This window comes from Cervus elaphus, chromosome 17, assembly GCF_910594005.1.
Source record: "Cervus elaphus chromosome 17, mCerEla1.1, whole genome shotgun sequence".
Taxonomy (NCBI): domain Eukaryota; kingdom Metazoa; phylum Chordata; class Mammalia; order Artiodactyla; family Cervidae; genus Cervus; species Cervus elaphus.
The window spans coordinates 59805996-59819617 of NC_057831.1; the positions used below are offsets into that span (position 1 = coordinate 59805996).

The 13622-nt window shown below is 44.6% G+C and overlaps 1 protein-coding gene across 2 annotated transcripts in view; it reads right to left on the reverse strand.

Annotated features, from left to right (window-relative positions):
- Positions 1 to 736: 736 nt before the first annotated feature.
- Positions 737 to 13622, reverse strand: part of BEND4 (BEN domain containing 4) — a 33271-nt gene continuing 20385 nt past the window's right edge. Inside the window, exons 3-5 of one of the 2 annotated variants that reach the window (XM_043871486.1) lie at positions 11800 to 11891; positions 8541 to 8781; positions 737 to 4959 (exon numbers count right to left, since the gene is read on the reverse strand). In XM_043871486.1, the coding sequence (XP_043727421.1) occupies positions 4742 to 4959; positions 8541 to 8781; positions 11800 to 11891 (551 nt within the window). In that variant the 3' untranslated portion in view covers positions 737 to 4741. The remainder of the gene's footprint in view (positions 4960 to 8540; positions 8782 to 11799; positions 11892 to 13622) is intronic. The other variant, XM_043871487.1, reaches the window with a different exon arrangement.

Consider the following 13622-nt stretch of genomic DNA (forward strand, 5'->3'; position numbering starts at 1 on the left):
CTTATGAATGATACATTCAGTCTCACTGCTCAATAATATTTGAGATGTCAGATTTATGTAATAACTAGTGGGAAGCCACCATGCCACCTCATTTAGCCACACTACTTTGCTTTTGGCTCAGATGGTAAAGCGTCTGCCTACAACGTGGGAGACCCGGGTTCGATCCCTGGGTCAGGAAGATCCCCTGGAGAAGGCAATGGCAACCCACTCCAGTACTCTTGCCTGGAGAATCCCATGGACGGAGGAGCCCGTCAGAGTCCACGGGGTCGTGAAGAGTCGGACACGACTGAGCGACTTCCCTTTTCATTTAGCTTTTGTAAGGAGGTCACTGTTCATAAACAATCAACATCTGTTGACTGTTAAAAGGTCAAGAGAAACTGTAGCGTTCCTCCTCTCCTTGAATGATGGAACTATAGGAGCATGTATGTTTAAAGTGTGAATGTACAAAATGCTGGACAGAAACTTTGGATCACGTGTCACTTTTACTTCATCACTGGTTGTCCCTTTCATTCAATAGATCAAACGGATTTTTTGGATGAGTTCTGGTCAGTTCCCTGACATAACTATCTTTTACATGGGTATTACGCATGTAACATTTTCTTGGCATTCTGAGTCAAGCAGAAAAGCTCTAGTGTCAAGGCAAAAAAAAAAAAAAAAAAGTTTTGTTAAAGAAAAAAATACCCAGAAAAGCGTCTTGAATAAACTGGAGAAAGATGCAAAAAGCAAGCTAAAACACTTAACAGAAACTTAACATTTATTGTGCAATTTTATCTCCAACAGAACATGTGGCATTCTAGAGGTATATGAGGTAATAAAATCAATACTCCAATTAGAACACCTGAAATAACTGGCTCTAGTAACAAATGTTTCTTATAATTAAAAATATTGAATGTTTAAAAAACTCTTGTAACATTTTAAGTTCCTAAAAGAAATGTGCCTAACACTTAAAAAACAACTTACTCTTCTATATAAATTGTTCACAAAAAATCTTGCTATCCTGTGTTACACTATGCATTGATAGTTTTATTAACGTATCTCTAGTGGGTATTAACTCTACACAGTACAATCAAATAGAAATTATTCATAGAGAATCAACGAGACTTCAACAATAAAAATATCAGGATCAATGGATTTGTCACAGTTTCTGCACACGTGTTCTTCATAGAAAAGAGAGTAAAGGCAAGTTGGCCCCAGTGTCAGGCTGCTACAGAAGTTCCAGAGAGGACACACACGCAAAGGCAATGCTTAATGGGGCGGGGTCGGACCGGAGCAGCCACCGCCAAGGTTTCAGGACCCCTCTCGTGGCCTGGCATGCCCTGTTCCCTAGACACAAAGCCAGGCTCTGATGGCCGAGGCAAGCTCTTGAAACTTAAAACACAGCCAGAGGTGTTAACAGCCACAACTACAGGAGAGTATCAACAGATTACTGTATTTTCCTACAAAATCTTCACGACAATTCTCACAGTGACATCATGGTTAAAACCCTCTCTTCCAAACCAGACTCATCAGATCTAAGGCTATGAATACAACAAACGTGAAAAGTGAATGAATGCTGGCTGACTGATGTCCAGTGCCACGTCTACCATCTATCTGTTCCCAAAGAACATCTCTTCAGTGAGTTCAAAGTTTTGCTTTTATATCCCTGCATTTTTGGACTGGGAACCTTATGATGGAAATGTGAACAAATTAAGTCATTTTAGTCACTACTTTGATTAAACAAATCTATCCCAAAGTGTTGATGGGTTTTGAGAACTGGAGAAAACGCAACGAGTCATTCCACTTTCTAAACCCAAAGATGTCCCCTTGCTAGCTGAGTAATAAGCTCAATAAAATGGGGTAACAAGAACAGCCTGGGGGTGCCTGTGAGGATTAAAATGAGAGGAGGCATAAAGTGCTTAGCAATACACCTGGCACACAGGGCCTCTGAACTGGAACCTACAGCTATTGCCAGTGGTTCTGAGTGGGCCTGAATAGCTTCCCAACGCAGGCAAGACCCACCAGGCTACTTGTGCTGGGGCAATTCTGACCATGAGCACGCTTTTGAGTAAGCCATCTTGGCAGATGTGTTTTTTCCTGTAATCTGGGGAACTGTGATTCAGTGAAAGCCTAGTGCTTGTACTGCCAGTTGTGGACAGTCATGAGGAAATTTAATCTGGTTCTTTTACCACAAAGATACGGTAGTTTAGGGCTATCAGTAAGCCATACTGACCAAGCTGGTGATTAGATCAGTGAAGTCCTCTGAATGTTCTTTGCAACTGAATACACCATGGAGGGTAAAAGTGGTCTCTCACAGGTAAATATGCTCATTACAGTTTTGAATTTTAATAAGGACTCAAGTACTGGTGAGTTATTACCTTTGCACTTCATGTTGTCCAACATTAAACTCTTCACTGTCCTCTAACCACTGGCTGATAATTCAAGTAACTGCATTGGGCCCTCGGCTGGGTGGCATTTTCCTACCTTATTTCAAGTGAAGTGGTTATTTTTATCCAGTACTTACATGACTGAAAGAAGCCATCACTATGTTTACAAAAATATATCATAATGATACATACTGCTGTTTAGAGACATTTACACTAGCGTTCTGACTCAAGCATCCTATTTGACATGTTTTGCCAAGCAGTTTTGGCAAGTGTCACCACATTAAACACACACCAGCAAGACTTGCACCATATGTTGAAAATCACTATTACATTTTTAAAAACTGGTATAGAAGAGCTGTCAAAAATCACAAGCATCTGTATGGTGAAATGACATAGCACTGATTGAGCAAGGTTTAAATCTTTTCTAAAATGAAGCTATCCAAGAATGAGACTTTCTTAAAATGAATGAAATCTAAGAAAAACTAAGGAGGTAGTCTGTGGCATTAGGGTCAGGTTTCGGAGTACGTGTTGAATGACAGAATTCAAATGAGGGCAAGATTCATTCATTTTTCTGAAAACTGCACCTTTCCTACTCGATACTCCATCTGTTTTCTGGTCACACCAGGAGGTCAAGCCATTAAAAGTGCCAGGAAAATGCAGACATCATGAACTTGCAGATTCCCAAGTTTGTACTGTTGTCGAGACTTGGGGGAAAAAATCTGCCGTTACAAGAATTTACTGGACTTAACCATCCTATTGCTATCTGACACGTGGAGAAGCTGGGTCAAGTAATATATTAATATATCACCTTATAATTCTGATGAAGGCCAATGTGCTTATGACTGACAAGAGACTACACAGTCGATGTTTATGACTAAATGAAGGGCTAAGAAAGATCCAGAATATAAAATCACCCATGTGCTCTACAGCTGTGAAGTAGCCACATATATAACATCTCTCAATTTCCCTATCAAAAGAGATGATGACTTTTTTAACAAATGCTCTAATGTTATCCTCTCCATTCCCAGTGAAGCCTAAAACAGCAGCAGCCTTTAATAAAAGCTGCCCACTTAGCCCTAAGCTTTATGAAGAATACAGTTATCTGGACTAGGGTGATAAAGGAGGCCGCCCCTCCTACCCACGCTTGAAGCAGAAACAGATTCTATCATCTCTAGAGCATCTGCTGACACGAAACAGTTCCAAACATGACTACAAACTTGAGCTCAACAAAATAAACTGGGGAAAGTAGGCGGGAAAGGCCAGTGCTAACTCAGCCAAGGCCGGAGACTCAGGGGAACATGGGGGGAGCAAGTACAACCACCGGGTGAGACATCCCATCGGTGACAACGAGAAAGAAGATTTATGCGAACTCTGAAGGCCACTCAGCACAAACAGAGCCTCAGATTTCAGGGAAATGACAAGCCCGTTGCATAGTTGTCCGAATGGCCTTGAAGCTGTGTGTGTGCAGTTCCGGGACACCATCAGCCTCACCGTTTGCTTGGTCCTCAGCGTGCCCAACGACTAGCTGGCCGAGATTCTCGTTGTTCAGCCCATCACTTTGGCATTGTGTCAACAGAGCCTGGTTTAAGGCTGTGGAAATTGTGCATCTATGAACCTACAACATCGAGCGCTTGAAAATGGTTTGGGATCTTTGGATGTTTCTTGATTGACACAGTGAAAACTTTTACTGTTTGTCAAACTCCAGAGATCATATAGTGCCTTCCTTATCAACACAGTAGAAATTGTATTTTTTGGTAAAAAGTAACAGAAACAGCTAGCTTCCAAGTCGTCGTTGTCTAGAGGTGACCTCTGATCTCTGGTTTCTGTTTGAGAAACAGGTTCTGTCAATGCAGACACAACATACAATGACACCTATCCTGCGCATTTGCTGAGAAGTAAATTCAAGTCTTTGGAAAAACATAAAGACAACTTATCTGAACTAAAACGAGAACGCCTGTTCCCTGTCGCTCGGGACAACGCCGTGTCTCCACCTTCTCCCATGAGCGCCAGACTGGTCTCCACGGGGACCAGCCCTGCTCGTGAAGCAGAGCTCACCGGAAGGGGTCAGACAGGCGACCAAGAATCCACCTATCTTTTTCCCACCTTCACCATCTAACTAGTCATCATTTGAAATCAAGTGTAGGTTTCTCTTTGTATAATATAGTATTCTGAAAATCTCTGCAGGCTTCATACACTTTCCAAACAACCCAAAAATGGGCTTGTATTGGGAACTGTTTGGCAGTAGGTCAAGAGAGTTAAGGTTTAGGATGTGTAAAGTCTGACAGAGTGACATGCTTTGGATTCTAAAGTGATGGTAACAGAACATTCACCATTGGAACTCGAGAGGACCAGCTGCTCGTGTGGGAAGATTTTGTCCACTAATCACCAGATCCATCCTGGGAATTTTTATTGAAGACTTCATCCTGGGAAGGCTGGTGATCGATCCCTTCATAAAAGGAGCCTCCGTTGTGCAGGAAAGTGCCCACGGCTCGCCCCTGCCGGGCGTGACCCACAGCATCGCTGAATACCTTGTTTATCTGCTCCTCTGAGGGCATCCACCAGTCGGGGTTGGAGGTACAGTGCATCCTAATGAATTCTGTGGGAATAGACACAACAGTAAAAAAAAACAAAAAAAAAAAAGAGAGAAACAGCTGGTTTTTGCAGTGGATGGCAGAAAGGATGCTTAAACTTTAAACAGCAGCTCTACAAGGAAAGCTTTACGGGACATCAGATGTAGCGCCATGATGACATCACTTATTAGACTTTAAAACTTACACCATCTACATTTTCTACTCATGTGCAAAAATAAAAATTATGTGGGTGATCCCTCTAAGACATGTTTGCTATGAAAGGTCAACCTGATCTGTGAGGCATGGTCTGCACCATGCTAGGTTCAAAACCCTGTCGTTACATGCCCACTTTTAGAGGCTAACTCTTTCCAGAAGCACAGCGAGTATCATGAGCATGGGATTCTTTAACCAGCTACTAATCTGCAGATTAAGAGCAAGAAAATAAAATCTCAGTAAGAACCTGCGTAAGTTTTGGTTCAGAAGAGATTTCCACGTTATTACAGGCTGCATTTCTATAATTGTGATATCTATACCTCTACTGACAAATATTTTTTAGATGAATTTTCCTCTAAATATTTAATTTCACCAGATAGCAATTAGGAAGAGATAGTGTATAAAGAGTAGCTAAGACTCCAATGAAACAATCTCAGCCTCCCTCCAGCTGAGTTCAAATCAATCTTTCCTGTTTTCTCAGAGAGTCAGGGGACATGCAGAGTTCCCAAACAGCTATTTCACTGACAACATGGGCATCTGAAAACTGAAGTGAGCATTCTGGAAAAAGTCCTAAGTTAAACTGTGTGTGTGTGTGTTTTTTTTTTTTTTTTTGCACGGCTGATGGAAAGTTCAGGGTGACTGCTGTTTACACACCATTTCTTCTCCAGCACTGTTCCCCCTCTAAGACCATGGTTCTGGTCATAGGATTGGATTTGTCTGAGATTTATTTACGGAACCCTGATCCTATTTGCCCTTAGAAGCTGATGCTTTAAGAACTTGGACCAGAAAGATCTCATGAACTGAACTGTGTCTATCTTAGCAGATAAACAGGGGCATTCCCTTCAATTTCATGCCTGAGGTGAGAGACTCATTCATCTCGTCCAAGTCCCAGCTCCGGGGGCCTTCCCTGGGATGAGAACTGTGTTTATTCAGCATCTCATCCTGCAAAACTGTCAGGAGCCAGATGGCTGATGGTGGGGTGCAAGCCTAGGCAACACCGAAGGACGCCCACATCCTCAAACCCAGGTTACGGTCACCACAATGCTGAACAGAGAGAAAGCAAGTGGGACCACTAGGCCTCACGTGTCTAGATCTCTCCCTATTACCTTCCTTGTGTCTAGATCTCTCCCTATTACCTTCCTTGTGATCACACTTACTTACAACTGTGACCATCCTCAGATCACCTCCAGCTAGGCTGTGGGCTCCGGAAGTCAGGGACTATCTTCTGCTCCTCTCTGCTTCTCTTGGGTTTCCCACCTCAAGTATTCATAAGTATTCCCTAACTGTCTAAGCAGGCTCCTGACCTCTGTCCAGATGCCCCACTCTCACAGGAACATAAAGAAATGAAAGAAAGGTGCGCATGAGCAGAAATCAAGGCTAAGTGTTGAGGGCCACCCTGAGAATGTGCTGCTCTGGGACACCTGCACTGCGCCTCCTTGGCACCCACTGCTGTGACAGGACTTCCCCCAACACTGTGCCAGACGGTTACAAGCTCACACAGGTCGGAAGCACTGTCACGTCACTGACCCCCTCTTCCTGCTGGGGTCAAACCACCCCAGGGAACAGGCCAGCCTAGAATTTGACTTCACTTCCTGAAGCACCCCGCTCTCCATCCCTCAAGTGTCCAAATGTCTGCAACTTCCTCGGCCTTCCCACGCTCGCTGACTACAAGGACGTCACCCTGGGAGTCATCACACCTGAGCCTTCAGGAAGGGAATCCCGTCTAGGTCAAAGGCCCGCCCCAAGATTTCAGCCTCTGGGACACACACAAGGGCTCTAACCAGCTGCCCTGACACGCCAGCAGTTCCTGCCTATGCCTTCTCCACCCAAGGGCAGGGGAGGCCTGTGCGTCCTGCCCAGCTGTCCCGTGCTGGAGAGCACACGCTGACTGGGCAGCCTGGCCAGCATCGCTGTCCCAGCGGGCCTGGCGGCATTCCCAGGGCAGCGACACTAGCGCTTTGGGATCTAAGTTAATCCCTCAGTTTCACAGACATGCTCATTAAAATGTAAAGTGTTTAAAAGGATTTATGGAAGGGGACAGTGAGCCCCCTTATCCCGATTCTTCATAAGCCTCAGGGCAAATTCCTGAATACAAACTGAGCACGCTCTCAGCAGACCCCCACCCGGCCACCACTGCTAAGCTTACCACCACTCTGGTACCTCTGTCTGCTCTGATGATATTGGGGAATAAAGGAACCTATGGCTAGTTTGCTAAGACAGACACTGGAAATTTCCATCATCCAGACACTCTAAATGGAATTTTTAGACTGGCCAACAGGGGGTGCTAGCGCACCAGTGCCAAGTTATATTATTAATACTGGTATCTTCATTCCAGGTGGCTTTGTCAAGTACGGGCCACCATCACCTGGGGTGGTCACTATGCCTCCCCTGTCCTCACCCCAGACCCGCTGAATCAGAAGTTCAGGGTGGGTCTGGGAATCTCTGCTGCTAATAATACTGTGCATGCACCTCAGTCACTGTGGGCATCAGGAGGGGGTGTGGGAGTGAGTGTCTTTCTGATGATGAAGGCCTTATCAGTGACAAGGTTTTTCCACTGTGACTTCTTCACCAGGAAATATTTTGATTCCTATCAGGAGTAAATCATTACTAAGTCTTTCCAACCAATTAAATCACTCAAACTATACAGGTTAAGTCTTTCCAACCAATAAAGTTACTCTTGAACCATATGCACGTTAATGTTTTGACATGGACTTTTCAGGTGCGAGTGGCGCGCATGTTGGAGCCGTGATGTTTCCACTGGTCTGTGTTGACTTGCACCCACCCAGTCAGTCATACACATCTGGCTTCCTCCTCCTCACCCTCTGCCTGGCCTATCCGCTGTGCGGATCAGCTTCAGAGTAATCAGCTGTTAATACCGATGAAATGGTGTTATCTGAGCAGTATTTTTTAAATATGGAAACTTAAAAAAACTGGAACAGAATCTGACTGGGCAAGAAATACTTTAGGCCTATGGAAAATTAACTAAATAAATTTAAGGAGCAGGGGCATGTACTCTTGACAAGGGCAGCTAGACTGGGGGAGGGTGCCATAGGCTTCACATGAAAACGGGGTGAATTTTAGAATCCCTTCTTTCCCTCTGTGCTTTGCCCAGTGTTCCAGTTTTCCTGGAGGTGGCCTTCCCAGGCAGCAAAGAAAATCTGAACTTAAAGCGTGAAACATGAGGTGCTATGCAGCGCTTACGTGCCACCAAGTGCCAAAGCAAACAAGGAATTTTTAAATAACTTCTCGATACCAAAGAGATGGGCTACATGAAGCCTATAAAGTCTGAGCGGAAAAAACCAAAATACAGTCAAGGCTGAACACTTGCACGGGGAGCCACAGCCAATGCGGTGAAATGAGATCACAGATGGACACTGAGCGGAAGATGCGGTACCTCGGAGGCATGTTACTTTAACTGGATCCAGAGGGCGTCTTTCAGGACCTGTCTCTCCTGACTGCACTGACCTTTTCCTTTTTCCAAGGCCGCATGAGTACTTAAGCTCATCGGTAGTGAAAACAAATCTGATGAGGTATCGAAGGAGCCGCCTCCCATCTTTCTTGGAAGAATTTACAGCCTCATCCCACTGTTTGCTCGTTATGTAGACAGGATAGTTGTTCAACAGCTGCTTGCTTCCCTGGAAAAGCGAAACATTTTCTCATTACCTACTGAGCTGGCCAGCCGGCAGCCCGGGCGATCTCCATTTCAAAGGCAAACATGCTTTTTAACCAAGTGGCTATGCTGACAATGAACCGGGTACTGACGAGCACAAGTAATTGCTCACTCAAAACGGGCACTTTTCAAATTACATTTGCATTTTCTATAACAAGAGCCAATGAGGTTTAATGAACACCTTTGAAAGAGGAGCTATTTATAACTTGCATTTTAACAGGTAGGTTAAAACGTGTCAAGATCCAATGACAGGAAACACTATTTAAATATAACCTGTAACTTTCCTTTTCAATCTATTAAAATATGCAAAAATGACTTTGAAGAGGGTTATCAAACAGGTCTCCTCATCCTTTGGTTGGCGGTTAAGTACTTTTAGAAATGACGCTGGTGGGTTATTTCCATAAGGTATTTTTTTTGTGTGTTTAAGGTACTTAATATCTGATAGCTGCTGCATTTCAGTGAAACAATATTAAAAAATGAATTTTAAAAAAGTGGAATTGTGGAAACAAAAAAAAATAATCACTAATAATAATGCAAAACAAGTTTCCTCAAATTATAGCTTCTGCAAATGCCGCTATTTTATCAACTCAAAATTTTCCTTACTTTTCACCTTTATAATTTATGTCTGCTATAAAATTCCCAGGCTAAACAGCTGCAATGGGACTAATTATAGGAATTTCTGTAACATTTATAAGCCATGTTTAGTCAATTGCACCTACACAACCATTATTTTACTTCTGGTTGTCCATAAAATTCTACAGTCCAGGACAAATTAATTAACCCATGATCTCAGTTTTAATGTACTTCTTCCCCAGTAATTAAGGTGTACAAAATAAAGAAGGGAAACTCATTCAGTTTTACAACTTTGAAAGTTTACTGTAGGTTATAAATTGGCACTGTTTGGGTCTCACGGGTTTTTATTTTAAAAAGTGCTCTTTTCACTTAAGGTCTGAGAAGGGCAAACAGTATAGGAGCCGACAGGAAAGGAAGAGGCCGCAGACACAGCTGTGAATCTGTCACTGAATCACAGCCACAGAAACTCATCACCGCAGCCTCACACTCCCGTGAAGCAGGGGTGTGACTGAGTGTCCTTTTTATAGGAAGCAACTGAGGGACGTAGTTTGAGGTTTGAATTTAGTCAGTTTGGGTTTGAACTGAATCTTAGTTCTGCGTCTTACTTGGTGCTTCTTGAGCAAGTTACTTCAACTGAGAGGAAGAACTAAATTATCCTAGGTTTAAACTATGAGTGTTTGGGAGCATAAACCAGCCCTTGGCTGTGTCCTACATGTGATGAAAAGATGGGCGGGAGCGCAGAGGTTCCGAAGGGCCCCGTGGCCCAGACTGCTGCTTCACGGCAGGCGCGGCGCGACAGAGGGCTGGCTGGCACGTGCGGCAGCGCAGACAGAAAAGCGAGGGTGAAAGACAGAACCACGGGGTCAGGCAACCACCCCGTGAGCTGGCTACGGGGACCGCGGCGTGGCTGATTCCCAGCTGAAACAAGGCGTCCTCCACAAAGGTAAGGCACAGAGGGTCAGGCTGGGGGAGGGAGGAGGCAGATACTAGTGAGGAACGGTGTCTGTCACACAGTGGGCGCAATGGACGCCTGCTGAATCACTCCTGCTGGGACTCCCCTGGAGGTCCAGGGGTGCAGACTGTGCTCCCAGTGCAGGGGACACAGGTTCGACCCCCGGCCCGGGAAGAGTCCACACACTGCAGAGCAGCTAAAGCCGTGAGCCACCCTACTGGGCCCGCACTCTAGAGCCTGGGAGCTGCAACGAGAAGCCGCCACAATGAGCCCACATGCCCGAACGAAGAGCCGACCCTGCTCGCCTCAACTGGAGAAAGCCCATGCACAGCAGTGAAGACCGGCCCAGTCAAAGATAACATAGAGAAAAAGGAAGGAAGGAATGGGGAACCAGAAGAGTCCTGACACAAAGGCCCAGAGAGGAGAGCAGGGGCAGGAGGGAGCGGAGGCGAGGCTCTGGGGATGAGGAGGGCTGGGAAAATGGGCCCTGGACGGGACAACTGGGAGAGGAGCCTGCGGTGGGCGGGGGGCTCTCTCGCAGCGGTCTCATAAGGAGAGGAGGTGCGGCCAGGCCGCAGACAGGGCAGGGTGGGCGCAGAGCGAACGGAAGGAAGAGTGGAGAAGTGAATACAGACCAGACCTGTCTCTCAAGGGTTTGATCACCAAGGTTACCATTCAGCAGGTGCCTTCAACAACGGGCAATGGGACTGACCCCTGAACCTACCCTTCAAGGAGCAGCGGGCTGTGGTGTTAGGATGAAAGTGCCGCAGGGTGCTGTGGGGGATGGAGGGAGAAAGAAAAGATGACCGCTGAGGGAGGAAGGGGGCATCAAAGACGGGAGGATTTTCAGAGTGGGAAGACTTGCAACAAACACCGTCTCTGCCTGAGGGAATGACAGGTGCTGCTGCTAAGTAGCTGCGGTCACGTCCGACTCTGTGCGACCGCATAGACGGCAGCCCACCAGGCTCCCCACCAGGCTCCCCTGTCCCTGGGCTTCTCCAGGCAAGAACACTGCAGTGGGTTGCCATTTCCCTCTCCAGTGCATGCATGCACGCTAAGTTGCTCAGTCGTGTCTGACTCTGTGAGACCCTATGGTCAGCAGCCGACCAGGCTCCTCTGTCCACTGGATTCTCTAGGCAAGAACACTGGAGTGGGTTGCCATTTCCTTCTCCAAATGACAGGTGGGTTCTCCCATTTCGGGTCCCTCTGAGCCAAAAGAATGGCGGGAGACTTGCCCACGGAATTAAACTTCTGTTTCTCCCCCTCAGAGTACATAGGCGAATGTACTTCATGATGCATGACCTTTCTCCACAGGATATATACTCATTCATAAACCTCAGAGTCTACCGTGTCTTCTGTTAGCCCATCTGTCCTGGGGTACAGATGGCTGAAGTACTGGATGCTTCACCTTAAGGACACTCCACGTGGCGCACCGTCTCCCTTGCCATGGAGACCTACCTCGGCCGGCTGGTCGGCGGGCTGCGGGGCCGCCAGCTGGTTATGATGCTGCAGCACCGTCTTCAGGTAATCTAACACGGCCTGGCAGGGCACTGGATGGAAGAGATCGCAACAACTGCACGTGAGCCGAACTGTGCTGGGAAAATAGAAAGCTTCAAAGGTTTAAAAAGATTTTTGATGTAAACATCTTAAAAAAAAAAAAAAAAAAACCAACTCATTTTCTAAAGGAAATAGAAATCTTCTTTCATTTGACATCCGCAGTTATTTCAGTTAGTAAACACTGAACAGATGCTACAGTTTGGGGAGAAATTTTGGGTTCAGCACAATTTAAGTCAAACTGACTCTAAGATGAATTTGGGTCAATAATAATGATGTCACATTGAACAACTCACAGAACAGACATGTGGTCTTTGATTCAAGTTGTAACCTGAGCACCCAATGGTGCTTTTGAAAACTAAGGTACTGAAGACTATAATGCTTCACTCATTTTAAATTGATGATACAATGCTCCTTATTAGTGCCATTCATCCCTAGTTCTTCAGGAAAGCAGTAAGTCATGCACTTTAGACCTGCTTCCTGACATGGACATGCCTTACCATGTAGCTCATCCCCACTCCAGACACTCACCTGATCTGGTCCAATTCCGATTCAGTTAGTATGTATATCATTAACTGTTGTACTATATTTTTTGAGGCATAGTTTTATAGAACTATTGAATAATTACAATAAAACTGAACATACGAGCCCAATATAGAGCCTGACATATTCTTGTACCACTGCAGAAATAATTCTTACATCTTAAGATTTATATTAGAGCCCTTTCTGGAGTATTAACTAATTGCTTTTAAAGGTCTCAGTATCTTAGTTAATAACCTAATTGACATGGATCATTGGCATTCTCTGTCCTGGCTATGTGTTTTCTTAGGATGTTTTTGTCACGTTAGAGAAAATAGTAAATATTTAACCTAAACCCTAATTTTAAAGTATTATCACTGAGCTTTCTTCACTTTTTTTCTCACATTTTTTTTTAAAGAGAGCAAATCGAAGTTATCATCTTTATCCCCTGCTAATAGCTCTGGGTTTTTTAAGGTGACATTACACTGCAACATAAGAAATTAAGCACACTTATAAAAAAAAAAGAAAAACAGAAATCAAACACTGTATCAACATCCTTTGGGAGAATTTGAATGATAAGTACAAGTAGGTTAGGAAATTTTTCTTCTTGACAAGAAATATCTTCTTAAATAACATCCTTACAGATTTGTCTTACACATCGGTGTCACAGGTCACTCTTGCGTAGTCATCTGAATATATTCTTTAAATTAAAGAAGCATTTTGGGGACAACCACAAAAGTCAACAAAGAGAAGGCATATGTGTTTCAGTTTGAAGCAGGACTTTTACTAAGCCAAAGTTTAATAAAACGGGTCAAGTATCTCTAATTTTACCACTCTATTAAAAAGCCTAACTCACTTTATAAAGTCCATCCTGATGTAACTAAATCCTGTGATTTATAATTCTGCCAGATCCCACCCAAACTCCTCTTAAGGGGTGCACTTACAGGATAACAGTTCCATGTTCTGACAGACACTTTTACCCTGGACATGGCTGAGTAGAGAGGCTGAGTCACTGAGAGCTAGAAAATCCACTTTCTAAACCATTTCTGCTCAGGTACTCAAAGTTCATGGAAGAGTCTGAGCAAGTTAACGGAACGACAAACCGCAATTTCCCACATTACTAGAGTTCCATAAACAAACTGTCCAACCCACTTGCTGATGCCACGGTGAGTGAGAATGAATCTTCTGGCAATGGGAACTGATGACAG